This window comes from Larus michahellis, chromosome 3 (genome assembly GCF_964199755.1).
Source record: "Larus michahellis chromosome 3, bLarMic1.1, whole genome shotgun sequence".
Classification (NCBI taxonomy): Eukaryota; Metazoa; Chordata; class Aves; order Charadriiformes; family Laridae; genus Larus; species Larus michahellis.
The window spans coordinates 33,514,469-33,537,639 of record NC_133898.1 but is presented as its reverse complement, the minus strand read 5'-3'; the positions used below and the strand labels follow the sequence as shown (position 1 = coordinate 33,537,639).

The following is a 23,171-nucleotide window of genomic DNA, read 5'->3' as shown; positions in this document are numbered from 1 at the left end:
TTTCCTATAGTTACTTATCCGGTCAACTCAAACAATAAATTAGTTTTTACCATTAATTCTATCTGAAGTTGGCAGAATGTAGTTTTTTGGGGGTGGTGAAGAGTAGTTTTCATTTCCTTTTTGTGTGCATGTCTGTCTGGTTTTGTTTCCACAGAAAGAATCATGGAAATCGTATTGTTCAGACTCAGTTGATGCACGATTTACTGATAGCCATTAAAGTTTCAATGATGCTTGTACAGAAATTACAAGAAAATATCCAGGGAAGTCTTTGGAAACACCATGAGTCTTTTGTTTGGCAAAGTATGTGTAGTTTACTGAAAAGCTCCACAAACTTCCTAATGGATGGTAAGCTCAGCAACATTCAAAACCAAATGTTTTTATTAGGTCAGTCGTCTTGTCTTTGTACGTGTAAAAACTTAGTTTAGCTTGAATGGAAATTGAACTGCTGAGGTTAATAGGAGTGGGAGCAGTAGTAGGTCTTTTGATGAGCTACAATTTGTAGATTGTAATTTTGGAGTGTGCAGTTTAACTTCTACTACAAAAAACCAAGGTATATGCTATTACTAATAATTCAGAAACTAACAGAAATACTTTTGAGACTCGCCGACTGTCTGTGCCTACCAGTAATTCATATGCATATGAATTATCAGAACTATTTATTGGTGCACTATAAGTAATTGTGTTTACTTCTTATACAGATTTTTTTTGTATGGTAGAATTTAATATAAATGTCAATAGGCTCTGCCACAGTTGTCCTTGTCTTACCGGGCAGTTCTATGTTTTCTGCGTGTTAAAAGGTATTAATAGTTTCCCATTACACCAGAGTATAAATTCACTAATACTTGCTATCCAGGCACACACTATAGATTCATGATTATACAACTACATGTAGTCTAGGAAAATTCAGTACCATCTTTATAATTTTGATACATAGCTCTAGCACACAATGTTTGCTGCACTCTAATGTAAAATATCTTTCTCTGCCACGTAGCAACTCTGCTGCAAACTGTTCAGACTACCTCAGGACTTGCTGTTATTCTGTATACTAAAGCTATGTATGAGCCAGTTGAAGAATTACCTGCCTTGGTAAGTGTATTTCTTCACTAAAGACTGTGAAATGTCATAGTGTCGTTAGTCAGTGCTGCCAGTGTTGTTCAGAGGTTTTGCTGGTACGAATAGCAGTACTTGCCAACCTCTGTATCAGTCTCTTGCTGGAGTGTAAATCCTTTATTCTCTCCTTGCCGTATGAAATAATAAGACTAGGGTTTTGAATTTGAGAAAAGCAATGTAGAATAAATCTCTTTGGATCTTCCAAGATTCTCAGTTGTGCACAAAATAGCTTTTCCCCCGTGCTGAGATACTGTAATGGGTGTTATTTTGCTATTACAGGTCAGTGACTTGCTTCTTGGGTCAATGAAACAGGCAGGTGTGCCAGCATGGTTTGTGAGTAACTGTGGGTCTCTGTGTACAGAAGAACTCCCTGACTCAGTCCTTCTCTTTCTTTGCCACGGAGCACTGGCTATGCTGGAATGGAAGAATGGCAGCATGGGTGAAAATGGAGAGAAACTATTATTAGATATCGCATCAGTCTTGTTGTCTTTGAGTTCAGAGTAAGCCTGTGTTTTGATTTGTATTGTTTCATGTCTGAGAGGAGGGGGTTGATGTTTTTTACTTGTATTTTTGCATGGTTTATATGGTCTTGGTGGAATATCTCTTTGATGTTTTCAGTGTAATGGTATTAGTTTCTGCCACAGATCGTGTCATCTTTTTAATATATTCAGAATAACTCTGTAAGTTTGAAAAATACAATGTCTTGATATTGCATAGGTAGTTCTAAGTTACAATTTTCTCTTGCATGCTGAGATATGTGGGTTTTTTTCCCAGACATAAGTGGGATTAGTTTATGAACTACTGATGGTAAAGTTTGGCAGAATCAGTTGTCATGTAGACAGATAAACTAGTTTCAGGACCTCGCCTCTTATGCTTTTAAAAGTACAGGAGAAAACAAAATGCGCGAATGAGTGGAATACTTGAAGTAAGATGAGCTTTAATTTTGTTTTTCTGGTTGCAAGCATTGACTGCTTGCATTTAATGGACTGCCAGCACTATTTGATAAGAGATTAAAACGTATATTCAGTTCAGCCTTTGCTCCTGCCTTGGAGATCAGTTTTGTGATTTTTGTTTTTGCATGTGGTACTCTGTTTTTGTGGTTTTATATGGCAATTAAAAATTTTCCTTATATTTTCAAGAAGCATGCAAGAACATAATCACCTCCTTTTTGTGTTAGTACCTTTTCTTCAATGAATAGTTCCTGTCTCCTAAAAATATTTTTGAAAAAATTGACAAGTACAAATAATGAACTTTTTTTGTTTCTTCTGTCTAAAAGGTTAAAAGAATCCAGTATGGCAACGTCTTTGTCTAGAATCCTTGCTATTTGGACTAATTCAGCACTGGCTGCCCTTGTTTCAGGCTCCCCAGATCTAAAAATCAAACTTAATGGTAACTCAGACGTAATTGGGAAGCTGCTGGAATACATTTATACACACTGGGAACACCCTCTGGATGCTGTTAGACACCAAACCAAATTGATATTCAAGAATCTTCTTCAGATACACCAAACCACCATTACTGGATCCAATGAAAAACCAGACCCGTTCTTTGCAAGGCTGATAAAGCGTTTGCTAAGCTTGGAATGGCATGTAAAAGGGAAATACGCGTCTCTTGGCTGTCTTGTGGAGTGTGTGGGCACCGAAAATATACTACAGTTGGACAGAACAATTCCAGTACAAATCTTGGACGTAATGAATGATCAGTCTCTTGCACCTTACGCTAGTGATCTTCTGGAAACCATGTTTACTAATCACAAAGCCCATTTTACTTTGAGTATTCAAGAAAGCACCTGGATAGACCGGTGGCATGACATCTGGGTTTCTCCTCTTCTAGTAATACTGTGTGAAGGGAACCATGACCAAACTACTTATATAATAGATTACTATTTACCAAAATTGCTCAAATGTAGCCCTGACAGTCTGAGCTACATGATTAAAATTCTTCAGGCTTCTGCAGATGCTAATCTAGGTAAGAAAATAAATATTGTATTTGTAATTTTGATTGTTGTTTGTTTGTTTTTTGTTGTTTTTTTTTTAAAATAATCTCAGAAATATTATTTCTGATCTCTTATTATTAGAATTAGTTTGGGAGAAAAATTCCAGATGGTTGTTACTGCTGTTGATATTTCAAGGTGCAATTTATAGTAATCATAAGTGTGTCTTTAGGCCATGAGCAAAATAATTAGTATTCAAACTGTGGGTGCCTTCCTGTTCTCTTTACATGCTAAGCTTTGTTATATATCAGTATTTTTTTCCTACTATTTTTCTGTTCTGCTGTTATTTCTTACAAAGGAATGTCCAGTAACAGGGCTTTACACATTGTTTTTTGTTGCAAATATGTGGATATGAGATTTATGATTCTCTTGTAGTTTTTGACATAATTTATTCTATTTCTAAAATAAGCTTGTGAGGTCTCACAAGCCCTTTTACATGTTCAGGGTGAAGCTTTTTGAGACCCAGGTGATTTAAACTAGTTTAATCTACAACAGACACTGACTTTTGGGAATTATGGGGTAAAAAATAAAAAGGGGGTAGGGGTCATGTGTTGGAAGTATCAGGAGTTTCTGACAAGCATTGCAATTAGTACATTGTTTGTGTTTCAAACTATAGTTGTTACTGGTTTTCATTTTCTTTAGGCTCTCGCAGTACTAGAGGAGCTCTTGGAGCATTAATGGCATGCCTAAGAACAGCCAGGGCTCACGGACACCTGGAACTTTCAACTATCATGAGCAATGGTCTTGTATCTACTGAATGTATAAAACAGGGTCTAGTTCATCAGCACAATCAGGTAAAGGGGCGTTTGTTTTGTGTCTTTAAATTAGAAGAATTGCTTTGATCCTAAATACTGTGTTAGCATTGTTTTAAAACAAAGGTATCATCATAGGTGCTTGTAACTCTTTTGTGGTTAACATCTAAATATTTTTCAGGTTTGCATTGATGCTTTAGGCTTACTTTGTGAAACCCATCGTAGCACGGAAATAGTGTCTATGGAAGAAATGGAACTGATTCAATTTTTTCTGATGTACAACTTGAACAGCCAGTCTCCTTCAGTAAGGCAACAGATAGGTTCTTTACTGAGAAAGGTAATTTCAAACTATAAACAATGTCTGATGTGCCTATTACGTTAGTTATACAGCATTTTAAAAACAATTCTACAGAGTGTGTTATGAAGTTGCTCATCTGAAAGAGCAGAAGCTCTAAGACCAAGACTATGTCATATGTGTTACCCAACTGAATGGTGATAATTCATTGTAGGCAAGGATGGCTTAAACAAAAAATTGATATGCAAATATTTACCAATAGCAAAGCAATGTGGCGTAGAGTAAGCAATGAGCCTTGTGTTGCCATTGTTGTGGACAAAGAGTGTGCTTACGTAGACTTGCAAGACCTCAGGTAAATTCAGTCTCTTGATCACAGCCTCAGCAACCTGACTTGAAAGACAAGGTAGAGGAATATTAAGGGAACAGCATGACATATGGCTGTGCTGTTACAGTCTGCAGGGACTGAGCATGTCAGCATTGTGGAAGTTGCCAAGATTGCGTGTAGATCACAGTAGAAGGATATGGGTAAAACGAGGAAACCATGTATGTTTAAAGAACATTTTGGAAGACTTTAATGGCAAAAGAAAGCAGCGTGGAAGGAGAAAATAATCAATTTGGGATGGGGAAGAATGAGGGAATGGGTTTGGCGGAAACAAAGGGAAGTCCATCTCTTTCCATTCTTGCCTGGTGCAGACTGAGAAATGCGAGATGGAAAAATTGTTAGAGGGAGTGTAACCAGAAAGGAAATAATACTAGTGGGTAATAAAAGAGCTGGGGGTAGCACTCGTGAGGTGAGTCAAACTCTGTAAGAGACACTGAAGGTATAAAAACTCTACGCATTAATTGAGCTTTTTTTACTTAGGAACATATGTTCCACAGAAAATGGGGAGGTGGGAGGAGAAGGCTAGGCATGAATTTAAGGGGGAAGATGGATGGAAGAATGTTTTGGAGGTGCAGAGGGAGGGGAAAAAGGTTGGTCATGAGGGAGATGAGGAGCAAAAAGCTTGGTTTTGGAATAGAGAGAGAAGGATCTGTTCTGTGTTATACCGTGTGCAAACTTTTTAAAAATTACAAGCAATATGATCTGTAAAATAAGCTGAAAACCTCCCTTTCCCTTATTTAACTGTCAAGGATTCTTTCCTTACCTATGTTTTGCTTTTGTTTTAAAAGTTATTTTGCAGGATACAAGAAAGTTCCCAGGTGCTTTATAAATTGGAGCAAAATAAAACCAAGCAAGAGTTACTTGAAAACTCAACTAAAAGACATCCTTTGGGGATTTTGCAGCAATATAAAGTAAGTTAGACTGCTAGAGATACAGATAAAAGAGGTGGCATAAGATTTCTGAAAGATAGTTCATTGTTTTTGAGAGCACTGCTGGGTAAGTGGAACTGTGTCTGTGTTAGGAAGTAGCAGAAGGAAGAAACTCGTAAAGCAGAATGGTGCCGAGGAACTTGTCAACTCTGTTTGCACTTATGCAAGTAAATTTTGACTGAATGTACTGCTGTCTCATGAACTGAGTGCCCATTAATATCTGGAGGATATCTTTAAGGTTAATTTTGTCCAAAAGCAATAAAGTTTATTTTCTGAAGTATTGCTCCGTGATGTGAGCTGAAACAGCAGTAAGTGGGGAATGACTGCAGAAATATCCCCAACTCAAACTAAAATGTGCAGGCAAACGTCCTGTCAGCTATGGCAGTTTAGTAGCAATTTTTAAAGGAAGTGTGCTACTTGGGCTTGAAATGGAGATCTGTCGAGCTTCAGCCTTTTTCTAGCTCTTCAGAATGATTAGTGAGAGGATGAATGGCAGTGCTTCAGCATGAGGGCTTCTGTATGAAGGCTTCTGTTGTATTTGTCTTTTTTCTTATTTGAAGGTTTGCATAATCACTTTCTTTGTTTAAACTGTTTCTTGTCTTGAGTTCTGCTTTTCTTGTGCAACTAATTTGCAAGGTTTTGATACAGTGGCCATCTTTTTGTGGGAGTGGGAAAGGAAAACGATTTTCTTGTAAAAACCAAACCATTGCCCAGCCTTTACTGTACTCTAGGAAACAAGAGATTTGTCAGTATTACAGAGGTAGGCCTCCCATTCTTCCAAAATTAACTGTAAGGTCATAATATTTTGGGTAACACGCAAAGCAGAATGTCCTTAATTCAGTTACTTAGACTTTTGTTTGTAGAGCAGCGAGTAAACTGCCATAAAATTTTTCTTGTGATTTACAGGATTTCATGTCCTCTGTATGTGATAGACTTTTTGAGGTACTGTTTCCCGGTTCATCACACCCAACCAGATTTTCTGCACTAAGTATTTTAGGATCCATAGCAGAAATCTTTTCTGCTCCAAAAGGTGAGAAGCCTAATTTATAGGCTGTGGGAATGGGAGGTTTTGAAGAAGATTCTTTTATGCCAGCTAGTGAGTTTCTGTCAAGGTAAAATGGTATTCTTAGTCCTTAATTTCTATGGCATTTCCTGTGTCGCTTTCATTTTACCTGAAGGAAGGATAGTAAGTTTTATTGGAAAATTGAAATAAATGCAAGTATTTATGGCCTGTTGAATATCTTCCCTAAATTGGGATTTTCTTGCACAGCCTCTTTTCTAGCAAGGTTTTTCAATGAATTTTTGTTATTTTGAAGAAAACTTTTAGACAAGATTCAACGGTTTTGATAACTTTACCCCTTTTTCCTGTTCTAACATATTGATCATATGTAATTTAAAACACTGAGACCATAAAACCTCGATTGAAAAGGCTTGCATATCCTCGTGATATTATTATACTAAATAATGAACAACTTAATTGGACACTTTATGTTGTTGTGCTGCTGTTATTTTAAATTTTCTTCACATTGTTATGACAACCCCAGTTCAAGAAGTATTAGAGCCTTGGAGCACTGATGGTCTTGTGAAATCTTGTTTCTGGATCATATGTCCAACAAAGTATGTTTTCAGTCTTAAATTGTAACTTTTTTTTCTTAAAGAAATGAGAAATGTAAGACAAAAGTTGATTTTGAGAGGGAAGAAAAAATGCCGCCTTGGTAGATCTTTTCTCAAAACCCCTGATAAATCATGAACCACTGATTTTTGTTATTATGAGTTTGTAGTATGTTGTTGCTGCTTTTAAAATTATTTTTTTAACAGAAAATTGTATAGAGAGTTGTTTATAATAGCAGCTTCAGGATTTCAGAAGCCTGACATTTCTTCTCTAAAGGAGATTTAGCTGCTGTTGTGTTCTGTGCTGGAATGTGGTGCACTTGTTTACATCTTAAAATTTCTGGCTTCTTTACAGCATTAGGTCAGTTGCCAGAAATCATGACTCTTTTAAATCTAAATTAAAAGCAAAAAATTGTAATGGCTTCCACTTTAGGAGATTATTCCTATGACAAAAAGAACCCCCAAAACCAAATCCACAAAACCCACTGAAGTTTTGAACCTTTTTTGAGAGGAATTATTTTCTAATACTATATACTTCCATGAAAAGAATTTTTAAGCAAAGCTGAAACAAAGATTATTTTCAATGCTGAATTTAATGTGAATAAATGAGATTCTGTTTTTGGCAATAAGTTCCTTTCTGTATTACTGAGGGTTACTTTTTGGATATGGTAACCCTTTTTTTTTTTTCTCAACAGTAAACATGGCATTTTTAAAACCTATAAAGAGAAGTAAGTAATATTAAAATAATGCTTTAGCTTAAATTTTATTGTAGTGTTTTTTTTAGTATAGCTAAGCAAAATGTGAATACAGTGCTTATTCTGCAAAGAATTACAGCAAAACTATCTAAGGCATTGATTTCTTTGAACAGGCCAGGCCCAAGTTTTTCAGTTGGATCAGGAGATCGATTCCGCTCGTGTCCGAACTTTGATCCAGTGTTTTGCCAGTACTTTTGAGGAAATAAAAGTTCTGGCATTTGGACTTTTGATGAAACTTCGTGATGTTGCATTTAATTTACAGGTATGTAATTAAAAATAGTTTAAATGGAGTAATTTCATGGAAGATCATTGTTCTGTATTATACCAGGTACTTGGGTCAGGTACAAAGCATAATTCTTGAAAACTAGCAGTCGGTCCAAGTTGCCTGCAGTAGTGTTCATTGCTAGCGTCGTCTATGTATTTTTACACAGCTTCTGCCCTTACCTAAGGAGGCTTGTTTCACTAAAGGATGAAGGAGTTTGGGAATGGCATGATTATGAACTAGAGAAGTAGTTAATGCAAGCTTTCGCTTAGCTGTGACTTCCCTTTGTAAATGATTGAGGCTTGATTACCCTTGTATTTTAAGAAATTCAGCTCGGTTTCTTTTCTGTTCTAATTGGTCTTGGATTTCATTACCTGATGGTGTTGTTTGATTTCTCCCAAATTTTACCAATGGACTTGATACTGATTTTTCTGTTTATTACTTTATAAAAAGTTACTTTAAAATTCATAAGTACCGGTAAACAAATACTGCTTCCTGATGAACTGCTTCTCTGTGATGTCCATTAGCAGATAAACACAGTATTTTGAAAAAAAAAGCCAAAACAGCAAGATAAAAAAAAAAATCCTCTTGTGAAGTGCAGCATGTTTGAATACTGCTTTATAAATGACTGTCCTCATCCTCAGTGTGTATGTAATTATGTCTTTCCTAAATGCATGTTTTGAGCGTAAGGTGATCGGTGTACAAAATCAGTGTTTCTTAAGAAATAGGTACCAACAACCTTACTTAAAAGCAGGTTCTTAGGTTCCAGGGTGCTAAGTAGCTTAATTAAATCAATACGGAAACTCAATAAAATGAAAAATATTGGGGTTTTTTTTTCAGGATTCTGAAAATCTAGATCTCCTATTCCAAGCAGCAGTGGATCTTAGCACAAGTACCAAGCCATACGATTGTGTCACTGCTTCATATTTGTTGAACTTTTTAGTACATCATAACAGACTACAGCATATTTCTTTAGGAAAATGGGTTGAGCATAACCCCCAGATAGGTGAAAACACATCAATAAATACAGTGGAAAAGAACACTTTAGCAGGTAAGCTTTTGGGGAAATGAGCCTCCATGTTTTTTAACTTAATTTAAAACCTTACTGCTTTTTCTTAAGGTTTTTGGTCTGGGTCTGTAGTTCATTCTGATTCTGACATTGAGATACCACATGGTATAAATATAAAAAAAAAATAGGCACGTGTATCTTTGAAAACTGGGCAAGTTCTTTAATGGCTAACGTAAGATTCAAATAATTTAATATTCTGCTGAACTGTTTGTTGTATTAACCTGGCTCTAAGGGTGAGGTCTGACTTTCAGTATGTGTTGGGTAAATTCTTTTGACTACTGCACGAGCTGTGGGATTGTCCCTGAGTATAGGATCTGGGTTGTACTTTTCACAGCTGCTGTTTCATTCGGATAGACAGACTTAATTGAGTATAACAAATATTGCTGGAGTTTAGGTAACTGAAAATGAACAATGACTTTTATTTAAATGACAAAAGAGTGAAAAGTGTAAACAAGGAAATTGCTGTGCATTTTCCATTGAATTGTGTAAACAGGCTTTGTTCCTATTTCTTTAAAGCAGACTCGTTTCTTAGAAAATACAGTATATGTATGTGTAATGCTAATCCGTATTTTTAAAATTTCAGTTATCAAGCTTTTGTTGGTGAATGTTGAAGAAGAAATATTTAAAGCTAAGAAGTCTCTGCTTCAAGCAGCAGCATCATTTCCAATGTATGGGAGAGTGCATTGTATAACAGGAGCTTTGCAGCAATTACCTTTTAAGTAAGTAAAATATACCGCTAAATAGTAAGTTGTAACTCCGTATTTAAGCACAGTGGAAGAGCTGCTTGTGAGAACGTAAAAGCATACAGTGTTATTTGTAACAAAATCCAGTACCTGTGGCTTTTAGAACTCTTACTGGCTGCTGCACTGTTTAGCTAGCTGTTGGATACTTCCTTTGTATGCATTAAATTCAGTCTTGGAACTTTTCAAACTGTACCCTATTTATAGTTTTCATATATACTGTTGCAGAAGTGGTTGTAATTTCATTTATTTTAGATATAAAATTATTTTTAATCCATTTTGTGTTGTTTTTTGTTTGTGATTTTTTTAATTTTTTTTTTTTTTTTTTTAAGTAACTTGACATTTATAGCTGAATGGAAGGAAATGGTGGCCAGGCTCATTCTGATGTCATACAAACTCTCTGCTGTAGTATCACCGGTAGTGCAGAGCTCATCACCAGAGGGTCTTATTCCAATGGATAGCGATTCAGGTAAACAAACAAACAAAACCCCAAAAGAATTCTGTTAAAATCTGAAACTTCTGAAGTTCTGTTTATCTTACAGCAATTCAGAACTAGAGCTAGGACCCCTCCTTTTCCATTTCTCATTTTATGTCATAATTTTAAGCCACCCTTAACTTCTGATAGAGGTTGTCTTGACTTCTGCATTAACTTTACAGATTGTGTAGTGGCATCTGTTTCAAAACAGATAACTCTAAAGTCCAGTTTTCTTTCTTCCTAAAGCCTCATAATCACTATAGTTTTGTATTTGTTTTTCAGTGCTAATAGCTACTTTTTGTACTTACGTGCCCAAAATTAATTACATTTGTATAGAGAACTGGAAGTGAAAAAACAAAACTATTTTAAATATTCCTCTTGTTTAATGTGTAGAAAGTTCAGGTCGTCTGCAGATGATTCTGCATGAGATACAGCCACAGGACACGAATGATTACTTTATGCAAGCAAAAATTTTGACGGAACACTGCAAAGTAGAGTCTGAAAAGCTGGCTGACCACAGGTCAATGGAAAATATTTGCACAGAAATGAGAGGTAAATCCAATGCTGTATTAGTAATTAAATCAAGATATTCTTTATAGAGCAGGCATTTTACGTGGGTGATCAAAATTGGAAGTTACTTGCTCCATATAATGTTTCAGTTCTTCAATAAATCTGTCAGAAGCTAGTTATTCATGGGCATGGTTTTAAAGACTAATTCACTGTGTTTCTGGAAGATTGTGGTCTTAAAGCACAAGTGAAAATGAGTTATTTTGATATTGGCCTAGACTCTGTTTCCTTAACTGCACTGGCAATGTAATCTTTAACACCTTTTCTGTCAAGCAACGCTTTTAATACGTTTCTTGTTGAAAGGTGTTAGACAGTGTAATTTCCCTCCCCAGTGTACACAAGACAAGTGGGGAATATGTTCATGCAATAAAACTTGTTGCATGAAATTACATAAGCAGAAGCTCCTGTTTGAAAGATTCCAGTGGTAAAACGTTAGATAGTATTAGTCTACTTTAATGAATAGCAGCTATGAAACTGAGCCTTACAGTGATAAAGAAATCGTAAACTTTGACGTGTTTAGTGTATACCAGAATAAATTTAGAGAATATCTGTACATTTTAAAATTTAATAGTTTATGCAAGCTTTTGAATTCTTAAATATTTGAACTTTCTTTCCTCACGTGTTTTTTCCTGTGTTTAAAATAGTTTTGCTTGGGCCATATGTTTTGTTTCATGAAAAGAATTCTGTAAATATGTTAAAGTGGCACAGTGGCCACCAGATGGGGATATTGTATTAGAAACGTGATGCCTTTGCCAGGCCTTCTCTTACGAGAGCACCTGGGTTAAAAACCAACACAGAGTGAGCGGTGGATTGATGCTTGATGTGGAGTTTGTTGGAGCCTGGCTCCGAACTTGTAGGTGTTTGTATGCAGTGTGCAGGTGAATACCAGTTATTACCAAAAGACCTCTTTGAAGTAGCAATTGCCTGGTAAAATGCTATCCTGCTGCCTTTTCCAAGTGGAATAAAGTACAGTGAGTGTTTAGGAGTGGAAGCAATTAGGGTCAGCAAAACTGAATTATCTTTTGGGTTGGCAAGTTTAGGAAATTTTTTTCATAGTTAATTGTGTTTTGTAAGAAGGTCAGGCTAAATGAAATTGAAATTACAAGTCTACATCTGAGAACCTTGAATGACACTATTACATTTACTGATTTTTTATTTTTAAGGTAAAGAAAGGCAAACATGTGATGTCACAGCTCAAATGGTTCTTGTCTGTTGCTGGAGAAGCATGAAGGAAGTATCTCTGCTCTTAGGGACACTGTGTAAACTTTTGCCTTCACAGGCTACATCTGAACATTCAGATGGGTTGATTACTGTAGAACAGGTAGGGAAATAATTTTTATTATAAAACCTTCACTTTCTTTTATGTGATGACGGTGGGGAAGGTGGTTTTCAGAAAACTGTTTTTTCTTAAATCTACATTTGTATGGGAAAAGTTTTCTTGTTTTTGTTTTGTTTTTTTTTATTGCCATGTTTTTCTCACGGTTTTCTTGTTTTATTATACTTGGTTGACAGTTTACTTTTTGATAAACTGGCATTCAGAAGGCATAACTAGAGTAGTAGCAAATAAGCGAAGAAATTATTATACATAGCTAACAAACTCAAGGAATATTAATTCTAATTGTATTGGGTTATTTACAAGATGTATGCCGTGTTTAGGGATACCAATGCCTGCCTGCCTCCCTCCCCCTCTGCGTCTCTCTCTCTCTCGGTATATATTGGGCATTAGTAGAGTTGCTAAAAGTCTTCTAAACTGACTTCATGTTCAAAGCATCTTTTGTTTCATTTTGAACTCTAGATGTTGGGATTTTACTTAAAGCTCTTCATTAATTGAATTTCATAATCAGTAATTCTGAAAGTCAAACATGCTGACTAGCTGTAGTCTTGTCTTCCGTAAGAGACTGAATTATGAATAATTTGTATGTAATGTGACTCTCTTTTTCCTCCAATTTTTTTGATTTAAGAGATCAGAAATGTTAATGTGCCATCTGTGTCTCTTGTAGAATACTGAGTGCAGCGTTTACAAGAAATTAGATTACCACAGGCATTTATCTGGGAAATATTTTGTGTTTATTAAGTTTCTGTTTTTAATTGATGACCTTTTCATTTCCATATGGTTTCAGCAAAACCAGTCTCTACATGGAAGATTGAAATATGCAAGACATACTACTTTTTAACCTCTTCTTCTTTCCAACAGAAAATACTTACTTAGTTTTCCCTTAGGTGTTAGAACTTTGTATCTTAAAATAATAATAATATAATGTACTGCAGATCTTATTTTGTATACTATCTAACGTCGTGGTACCATGGAAATAATGTTGCTATCTTTATTCTTGCATTGTCTTTAGCCTTCACGTTTTCATCTGGTTAACAGCTGTGCTTGTATTGTTGCAGAGGTCTGGAGGGTAGATGAGAGAACACATACGCATTCCTACCATTATGTTCCTTAATCTGCTCCAAGTCAAAAAGGAATTGGTATTTTAGAATGAGTCAGCTCCAACTGTAGCAACTCTATCTTTATTTAGAAAGCAGACATTAGTAGTTGCCCTTTCAGAAATGCTATGTTATTAAGCATCATACTTTCTTTTCCTATAGATGCCTTGTTAGATTCTTTATACTTCTGAGGTCTTCCTGTAAAACAGAATGTCTGCGTTCTAATTTGAAGAATGCTAATTGATGAGAAGTCAATTTGAAATCCTGATTTTCCTCAGGCTTGCAAGGAAATACAATTTGTCTGAATGTGTAAGATATATTATAGGAAAAAGCACGGGCATTTACTCTTTGTAACTGGCATGACCCTATTGTTATCTTACGCACATACATAGAGCTTTCCCTTAAAGTTGCTCATTCCTTTTCTTTATTCTGTAAATATTTATTCTATAAATACTAAAAGAGATTTAAGAATACAGAGGGGGGGAAACTTCAGAGAAACTTTGATCATATTTCCTTGAGTCAGGGCTAAGTAATTGTTGAGAAATGTCTGGTAGCACTACTTGGCTGTTCTATGTCACCCTGTTGCAAAGCCTTCCTCATCTTGTCCCTTGCTTTATGTCTAGGTTAGTAACTCTCTTAAATTGTATCTTATGGGATCAGTGCTATTGTCACAATTTATTCATACAAAAAATCATAGTGAGTGTTGAATTTGTGCATAGTCTTTTGATTATTTTTTCCCACTTTTTTAATTGAGCATGCAAATGAAAAGATAGTGTCTTTCGGTGCTGGTCCACATTAAGAAACTGCACAATTGAACTGTGCTTCTTGGTAGGCAGTGGCGTTAGCTGGCTACTCACGGCACTAATTCTTGACTCCTCTTTGTAGCTGTTAATGCTGTCTGTTGTGGTATGTACCTATGTAGGAGAAGTTGTCAGAGAGGCCATTCTTGTTTAATAATTTTTTTCTTTGTTTTTGTTATTAGGAAGCTGGAACAGTATGAAATTTGCACTTTCCTTGTCTTTTGAGTAAGAGATTGGCTTTGCATGGCATTTGAATGCCACTGTGTGCACTTATTATAACATCTTCAGCTCCTTGGTCTAAGATGTGTGTATAGATGAGTCTGAAAATACTGTATTTGAACTGACAGTCTTCAAAGCTTAAAGCCATTTTGCAATGGCTGCTTTGCCTTTAAAATCAGACATAGGAAGTGCCTAGTATAGCTGGAGGAATATCTCTATTCAAAGAGATAATCATTCTACCTTTCATTCTCCATCTGACCCTTAAAGTCCAGAGATGGTATGCTCAAAGCTATGCCTGTTAAGACAATCAATACAGTGTCATGTCCTAGTAACCACCACATAATCAACAAAAGCATATCTAATGAAGGCCATGTTGATTTTGTCATATGATTTGCAAATCATGAGACAATGCTCGAAGCCTGGAGGAACTTTTAGCTCTTCCTCAAACTCCTGTTTATCTCGCCTTTAAGTTTTAAGATGGTTTTGGGAGATAAGCTTGACAGAGCTGTGTACCAAAGTGAAAAGAAACCGGCAGCAGAAGTAGTCTTAATACTGTCCCAATGCTAGGGGTTCTGCTTGTGATAACCCAACAGTCAGAGCTGATCTGAGCCCTTGTGGTGGAACACTGAAGTACAGAGAGGACTTTTAAGTACTGACAGCCCTCAGTAGTTATTACTTATTTGTGCCACAAGGGCCAAAGTGTGTCTCTCAAGCTCCCATTGCTGTTTTGGAGTTTGTTCTATTCAAGGAAGAATTTAAAACAAACAATCAAAAACCCCAAAACCACCAAAACCCAGCCTCTCCCCAGTTCTTAATCTAATCAGTCTATCTCCTCTGGAGTTCAGTATGGTTGGCAATAGTTCACTGACTATGAATTGTTTCTAACTGTGAGATGTTTTTGCAGTCCTTTATGGGTTTAAAGCTCCCCTCTCCTAAGGGTTTGAAAAAAATAGCCTCTGGAATGTAGGACCCTACTTGAGTGGCATCTTATTGCCAGGAAAATAAGATATGGAGGCACAAATGTACCAGCTGTTTCTCAGAGCGCTTTTGCAACCTCTTGTGCAGACTTTCTATCTTGAATACTGAGATTCTTGGTCTCAGCAGCAAGCATGGCCGTGTATGTTTGCATTAGTAGGACTAACTTGTTGTACTCGAGGTTTTTGACCAAGATGATGAAATGTATTTAAAATATTTGTTCCCTATTCCATACTTGAATATTTTAACTTGAACTGGGGTGTTATTTCCTGTGCAAGCAACATTGGTAGGGTCACCTCTTCTCGCAGTTGCTGTGGATCTTTGTGATGTTGAAGAAAACGTGAATTCCTTGATTTGTTCTCCATCCTGACATGTGAAGTACTGGATTTATGATACAGGAGAGCTGGACGCTCATGGATAGCATGATGCTGTTAGATAAGAATCCATGCTTACGCACTTGCCTCAGGATAAGTCCTCAGTCATTTACAAGAACTGAGTTATGGCAGTGCGTTTTCATCAAGCTCTAACCTATGAGTGGAAATGAATGTATCAGAGTTCAATTTGAAGTAAGCTTCTAGTGAATGTGGCTGTTGCAAAAAGCTCAGAAATATAAATAGTAAAGTTGAAAGTTATGTGACCCAAAAAAAAAATCCATATGAATTATTCTAAAAACATAAGGGTGGCAGTGGAACAGGACAGTAATTTGATTTGCATGTGTATGGTTTTCTTGGTTTGGTTTTGTTTGCACACCTGGACAGTTGGTCTGTCTGTGGGTCAGTTCCTTCTGAAAAAAGGGCACTGTTTCCTGCTTTTGGGATAGGAAGCTGAAACCCTGTAGGTACATAAGCTAGCTTAAAATCCACTCAAAGAAATAACTGTTTTACCTCAAATATCTCCAATTGTTGTATATTTCACATTAGCTGTGGGAAATAATAAGTAGACTTAGTCTCCAATTTTTTTTTTTTTTAATTATTGCAATTTCGTTGCTTGGGTAATATGAATTACTTAACAGTGAGGTGGAAAACTGTATAGCTAGATATGACATTATCTTCTCTGACATCTTGATTACTCGTCAGACTATTAAAGTATGTTATTTTATAAATAACAGAATAAGCAGAATTTTGTAAGAAACTTGACATGATTTTATGCTTGGTTTTATATAAAAGCTTCGAAGAACCTTTTGTTGAAGAGCTCTTAGGAAATATTCTGGAAGAAAATTTTGCATAATAGAATTAAGTATGTGCTGTGTGTTGTAAACCAATTATGTTGGAAGTTTGATTTAGACCTTGAAAGTTGATCAGAATTAGAGGGAAAAATAAGAAAAGCATATTTTTCTGTAGAATGAGATTGCGTGGAGTTGTAAGCTTCCAAACAGCTTTAAAAACTTGGCATCCTGGTAGAGCTCTATAAAGTAACTATTGGTGAAAGTTTAGTTATAGCATTCAGCTTTTTGAGACTTTTAAATGTATATAATAATGAGAGCTACATACAACATCTTTTTTTATTTTAAAGTTGTTTATAGTAGTGAGAGGCAATAATGCAGAATCCTAGAACCTTAAAAGTAGGGAAGGTAGCTTTGTTTTCCTTTGCCACAATTCATGAAGTTTGAATTTCTTATCTTTCTCAGATGTTTTTGTAGATGTCTGTTTCTGCTGTTATGATTTAGTAAATATTTTCTTTGGAATTTTAAGAGTGAAGGCAAACAAGAAGGATTCTAGGTTCGTTTCCTCTGAAAATCAGAGTTGTCCCTTTCTTTTCTTAATGTCTGCCTGTGTCCCTCTTGGACAACATCTAATTTTATGTCCTTTATTTTTTGGCCTTTTTTTAAGGACATAGCACTATCGCTTGAACCTGAAAAATAGAGTATAATATTTGTTATCCTTAAAGTAAGTGGCTTTTTTATGATACGACTTCTGGTTGCTTTTTGCTTTTGCCAGTGGCCTTTCCAACCAGGGGAAGGATTGCTGCTTTTAATTGCAGAAGTATCTTGCATATATAAGTTAATTGTCTATATATAATTTCAAATATTATTTTTATTTTAGGTTAAAAATATTGGGGATTACTTCAAACATCATCTGCTGCAATCGAGACACAGGGGTGCATTTGAATTGGCATACGCTGGCTTTGTGCAACTTACGGAAATGCTTTCCAGGTACAAGATGCGCAACTTACTATGTTTTTAATATAGTAGTTTTACCAAACTGTGGCATCGATCCTGAAGCTCGCTGTGCAAGCAGATCCTGGATTTCATGTGGGTTTTATTCAGGTTTGGTGTAAGCATGATTATGACACAAGTTACGTCTGTGATTTGGGCTGCGATACTGGTGGTTAATGATGGTTCTTAGGCATTGAAAGACAATACTGATATTCAATGCTTGCTGCATTCTTCTCCACTTCTGGTGTGTTAGTTTACTGAACGGCTCTCAAAAGCTCTCTGGGAAAAGTAGGAGTGTAGAATTCTTCTCCCCCCACCCCCGCCTTCCCCAGCCCTTTATGAAAATGAATGCCAGACTTCTTGTTTCAGCCAGGATGTTTTCCTGGAAACTTTTATTCCTTGTCATTGAGTTGTATATTCTGACATTTGGAAGACTACCTGGCAGTGCACCACAAGATGTGATATGCAATCTTTTAAATTTCTTTTTCTTTCCCGTTGTAACTTTATACTTTCCTAGAAGAACGAAGTAAGCAGAATTGTCCTGAGGTCTGGGCAAGAGCTTTGGAATTTCCATTACATGCTTAGTTACCTATTTCAAGTGTTGGTAATATTTCTTTGTGATATGTAGTGATTATATCAAGGCTGATTGTATTTAAAATTAAGGAGAAAGGAGACTGATACCAGAACAGCTAATGACTCTTTGGTTTGGTACTCCTGGGATACGAGGAGTTTCTTGAGACTCTTTTCCAAAACGGGTGGGTTAAGCCTCTCGGGGAATGCAGTCGCCCTGCAGGTCTGAGTGTCCCAGGGTCTTTCCATTTAGCCTGCTGCAGCTGAGGGGCTCCGCTCTGCAAGTAAATCCAAACTGGCCTACCTCTCTCCATAGCTGCCAGGCTCACAGACAGTCTGGAAGTATATGTACCAGAATCTATATTAATTTGCTGATGCATCCACAAATACCAGAGGAGAAAGCCTTTTTCTGGGGCAGTTTATAGTATTGTACAGCTTAAACCTGATACCTTGTTGAACAGAATTGAACTCAAGACCTACAGAAACATCCCTGTCACTTTAATTCATTCTTTCTCTAAGACACAGTGAAAAAATCTGTCACTAAGACTGTGCCAAATCCCTTTCCTGTGCTTTTATGACAGACTCTAGTTGAACATGGTCCTTCATTTTTATAGCAAAACACTTTCTTAAAACTATATATGTTGGAATATTTACCATCTGATCTCGCTATACAACCCTTAAATACCAGTCTTTATACGAACCAAGCGTTGACTTCTTTCTAGACAGAGAAATGGTATTCAGACCTGTGTGAGTTAGTGGTGAAAGAAAAATCTTTCCTCCACAGGGATTTCTTATGAACCTGATGAAATTTGATCTCCGTCTCGACATTTGGAGGTAAATTGCTGAGTCTGCTCTAAGTATGCAAGTTACCATTCTAACTTTTCCCTGTTCATATTCCTTCTGGGGGTGCAATGCTCCCTTTGTTGTGCCTGCTTAATACTGTCTGTGGCTGCACCTTCAGAAAACCACACAGTTACAAAACAAGCAGCGTTCATATCAATGAAATAAACAATGTTGTTTTTAAAAAATGCTTTCCTGTCATAGGCCCTGAGAAATTAAAAATGCTCATTTGGCCCAATACAGGGTGGTTAGAGAAAGCACCTGTAAGCCTCTGGGCATCTGTTTTAAACTAGAATCTCCTGTAATCCTTACAAATACCCAAACAATTTCTCTGTTCCAAATGGTGTTTTGCTTTTATTTTATTTGGTGAGGCTTTTTTGAGAGATCAAGCAGAACATAAAGATTTCTGGAAATGTCAAAATCATGGTGTTGCGTAGCTGTGGCCGTAGTGCTTTGCTTCACTAAAGTTCCAGAATGCAAGGGGAGGGTTTGGGAAGAGTGACATCATACAGTGCAGTGCGTTTACATACAAATAAGGTATTTTGAACATTTTAAAATGTTCAAATTGGAGCTTAAATTAAACTCGGTGAATACAATTTGATATATATGCAACAAGTTAGGACCATGTGGTATAGTTTTCTGGAAAACTGTAATGATAAAGAAAAAACCTGCTTTGATTTTAAAAATGTTTAATCCAGTATCAGTGGAAATTATTCATCTGTACCTAGTCAGTGCCTGATCTTCTGTAATATTTCTGTTAGGCAACTGGGAGGAGACCCTTCTAATCTTTGCAGTAAACTCTGCTTCTGACTCATTTTGTTGCTCTGAAGTGACTGTACTTCTGCCTTCCCAGGCCCATACTAGGAAGACTTCTTGTAAAATTTAAAAATCATTGATGGACTTTCTAGTGAATTGTACTAAAATTGTCACTAACTTTTCTGCAGAAGTGTAATCACAGATGTGAAGGAAAGAGTCTAAAATGGAGAGAAATAAAATGGAGGGGGAAAAATCACCGTATTGTGATGCTTGTGGGATTGGGAAGTACGCTATATAATGAAGTACAAGATACAATGTTAAGGCACTGCTCAGTTCAAAGACTGAGTTGATTTTTAACTTTCTTCATATTTTCCCCCTCATTTCTTTTCCTGCTTGGTGAAAGAAAGAGACAGGGGTAATGATATTGTTTCTCTGAAGTTTTGAGGCCACCCACGGTTCTCTCTGCTTTGCTTTACTGCTAGAGAAACCTCAAAACAGAACTTTCCTCAGTGCAGTTATGAAATCTGGAAAATTTTGCTTCATTTAGAGCAGATACTATGAAAAGGAGGATGCAAGTGGAAGGACTTCATAGTTTCAGAGGAGTTGCTCTTAAAAGTAGACATTTTTTAGGGTGACTTATACCTTGAATAGTAATGTGTTTCTGAGGCTAGATTCTTGTCTCATTTTTCTGAGAAGTGCCGGGGCACTATGGAGACTAGCTTTATAAAGAATAGGAATCGCATTACTTATGAAAAAGAATAATAATACAGGTCTATTGAGAGAGGAGAAATGGTGAAAGAAAACCCCCTTTTCCCCAGATAGGGACTGATTACAGCGATTGGAAACACTGACTATACCCATGTAGAAAATGCTTCTACATGTGCGGTTTATGCCACAAACCACTGACATCCAAGATCGACCCTTTGTTCTTGGACAGGAGAAAATACTGCCATAGGAATTAGGGAGAGGGTTTTATCTTTAGCCAGGCTTTTTGTACTCATTGATACTGACCACAGGAAGGGATTTGGGCATGTATGAAGTCGTAACCGGCCCATGGACAAATAGAAATCTGTGGGAAAACGCTTACTGTACTGCATCTTAAGTTATTGTGTATCAAGTTACTGTGTTATATTTTAATTATCAGCACAATTTGTTTGATCTGGTAAAAATAATTACTATTTAATTCTGGAAAATGACATTTGAGCTTGAGACCACCATTTTTACATTGTAAAGCTTCATTATTCTTACAACGTAGGGCCACCTGCTTCTTAAGACAATATTCTTCTTGCCAGACCATAAGGAGATGGAGCTGCCAAATTTAAGGGAGTAGTCATCTCCATTGCAAAGTCAACAGTCTCTAATGTTTCTAATTTTAAAGCAATAACTCTTTCACCTTTAAAAAAAAAAAAAAAAGAGAAAAGAAGTGCCTTGGTGGGTGACTGAACAAGGTAGAATTACTTGTGGCAAGATCAAAGCAATACAGTTTTGAGGGAGTCTGAAGTTTATTGGATTTCAGTATATTTCTCCTGTTTCTACTACTACTGAAAGGGGAAAACCCCTTCTGTTTACTTAAGAATAAAATACTCAGTATGCAACGTAGCAACTTTTAAATATTTCCTTAATGCTTTACGTTGTGTTCTTCTGCACCACAGCAGATGTGAATGTGTCTTGTGGGATGTTTGTTTTAATACTAAGATAACATGCAGAAGAGAGATGAGCACTGTTCTTTGCATGACTAAATGAAAACATTTAAATTCTGCTTAGCTAGGGAGGTAAGACCAGCCGCAGACATGACCAGAAGTAGTAGCTTTTGCAGTACATGTTGACGTGGATGAAGAGAACTGCAAAGTCGAGTCTAGCTGCAGAGACCCATGGAGATGTTTTGTGTGGTCTCAACCCTAGAATTGCATCCTCCTTGTGTACCCAAAAGCAGCAAAGGAACACGTCCTGGAAGTAAGCAGGGGGAGAAGCTAATTATCAGCAACAGAAACAGAAAAGTCAAAGAATAAGAGAACTCACCATTAATTTCCAAATTAATTTAGTTGATTTGGTCACAGGCTTGGGGCAGGAAGTGCCTTTCTTTTATGCTGTGGTATGAGGTGACTTGTCCCTTGTGAAGCCATGTTTCTCTTGTGTTCTGGACTGATGGTTTGCATGCCGGCCACTGTTTTGAAGAGGTGCTGCCCTTCAAAAATGGGGAGAAGGCCTGGCAGCAGCATAGGAAACCTGTGGTGGAAATCCTAAGGGAATTACTGAAGAGTAAGAAGTCTGCCGTGTCTTCTGCTGACCTCTGTGACCTCTGTTTTCTGCATTACTAATTTTCTGTTTATTTTGTAAAAGAAGGAAAGGAAGGTTTCACTACAGATTAAAGCCTCACTTGTTGTCCAGTATCAGGTTTTTAGCCTACCTAAATTCTTGTTATAATAACAGGAGGGTAAAGAAGGAGAGAGTAGATGTAGACCTTTCATTAGATTTTGGTTTCCACATCAGTAACTGCTGCCTTTTAGCTTCTCTTTTAAATTTTTTATTTCAGTCACTTAGGTAGAAAACTTGACTGTAGTCTTACTGTAAGGTCTCCCTACTTAATCATGAATTTAATTATAGTTTATATTTTTAGGTAAAGCAATTCCTGCATGGTTGAGATAATTGCAATTGTATTGCCCACAGTGATTAATTCTTTCTTCTACTCTGAATCATGTGTCAAACCAGTGTGACAGGTTTTAATAACAACGTCCCATTAATAGAAATTTTCCTAACAATGAATGATCCTTTTGGAACATTGACATAGGATTAACGAGCTGGTCTTGCCCACTGAATATGGTACATTTCATTGAACTGATCAGTCCCAGCAATGGAAGTAGACTTGAGTTCTCTTTGTCCTTGGAAGACTTTTGCTTTCAGGTGATGTTGAGTTTTATAATTGCAGAGTATTTGATAGGAGATCAATTCAGCTGCTTTACCAAAAGTGTGACCGATGTAGTATTTTAAAAAGAGCAGCGTGTCTTGTTTTTTCATTCCTTCTCCTGCTTTGAGGTTTGCAGGGTTATTTACATAATACATACTTACTGTGAGGGACTTTGGTTTTGTTTTGTATGGTTATAAACATAATTGCATACGTTAGTTAATGTAAGGGTCACGCATCAGCTACTGTGTGGCAACAAAGATATGAATTTGTAAAGTGTCACTTCCTACACAATGACTGATGTGCATATGTCTTTATTTTCTTCTCCAGAACAGGAGAAGTGGCAGTGACAGTTCTTGGCAGAAAAGAATGGTTGCAGTGCTGAAGCACAGAATACTTTTTTTCTTGTTCTGTAAAGTATCTTTTCCGGGGCACTTAATAAGTAGGGTTGATATAATTTCTATCAACATTGGAAAAATGTACAATACCTTTTTTAATATCTGTCTTATTTCTTTAAAAAAAAATCTGCACGTATGCTTAGCGATTTTAATATATAGTAAGAAATATTTCTTAAGGTCACTAAA

At 36.5% G+C, this 23,171-nt stretch overlaps 1 protein-coding gene across 8 annotated transcripts in view; it reads left to right on the top strand.

The window, feature by feature from the left end:
- Nucleotides 1–23,171, top strand: part of THADA (THADA armadillo repeat containing) — a 168,429-nt gene that overhangs the window by 12,271 nt on the left and 132,987 nt on the right. For 7 of the 8 annotated variants that reach the window (XM_074579573.1, XM_074579572.1, XM_074579576.1 and 4 more), the window contains exons 8-22: nucleotides 155–345; nucleotides 992–1,086; nucleotides 1,390–1,610; nucleotides 2,387–3,078; nucleotides 3,746–3,897; nucleotides 4,037–4,192; nucleotides 5,321–5,443; nucleotides 6,368–6,491; nucleotides 7,941–8,089; nucleotides 8,930–9,140; nucleotides 9,742–9,877; nucleotides 10,231–10,367; nucleotides 10,767–10,925; nucleotides 12,104–12,261; nucleotides 17,407–17,516. In XM_074579573.1, the coding sequence (XP_074435674.1) occupies nucleotides 155–345; nucleotides 992–1,086; nucleotides 1,390–1,610; nucleotides 2,387–3,078; nucleotides 3,746–3,897; nucleotides 4,037–4,192; nucleotides 5,321–5,443; nucleotides 6,368–6,491; nucleotides 7,941–8,089; nucleotides 8,930–9,140; nucleotides 9,742–9,877; nucleotides 10,231–10,367; nucleotides 10,767–10,925; nucleotides 12,104–12,261; nucleotides 17,407–17,516 (2,814 nt within the window). Of the gene's footprint in view, nucleotides 1–154; nucleotides 346–991; nucleotides 1,087–1,389; nucleotides 1,611–2,386; nucleotides 3,079–3,745; nucleotides 3,898–4,036; nucleotides 4,193–5,320; nucleotides 5,444–6,367; nucleotides 6,492–7,940; nucleotides 8,090–8,929; nucleotides 9,141–9,741; nucleotides 9,878–10,230; nucleotides 10,368–10,766; nucleotides 10,926–12,103; nucleotides 12,262–17,406; nucleotides 17,517–18,873; nucleotides 18,924–23,171 lie in introns of all 8 variants that reach the window. The other variant, XR_012586100.1, reaches the window with a different exon arrangement.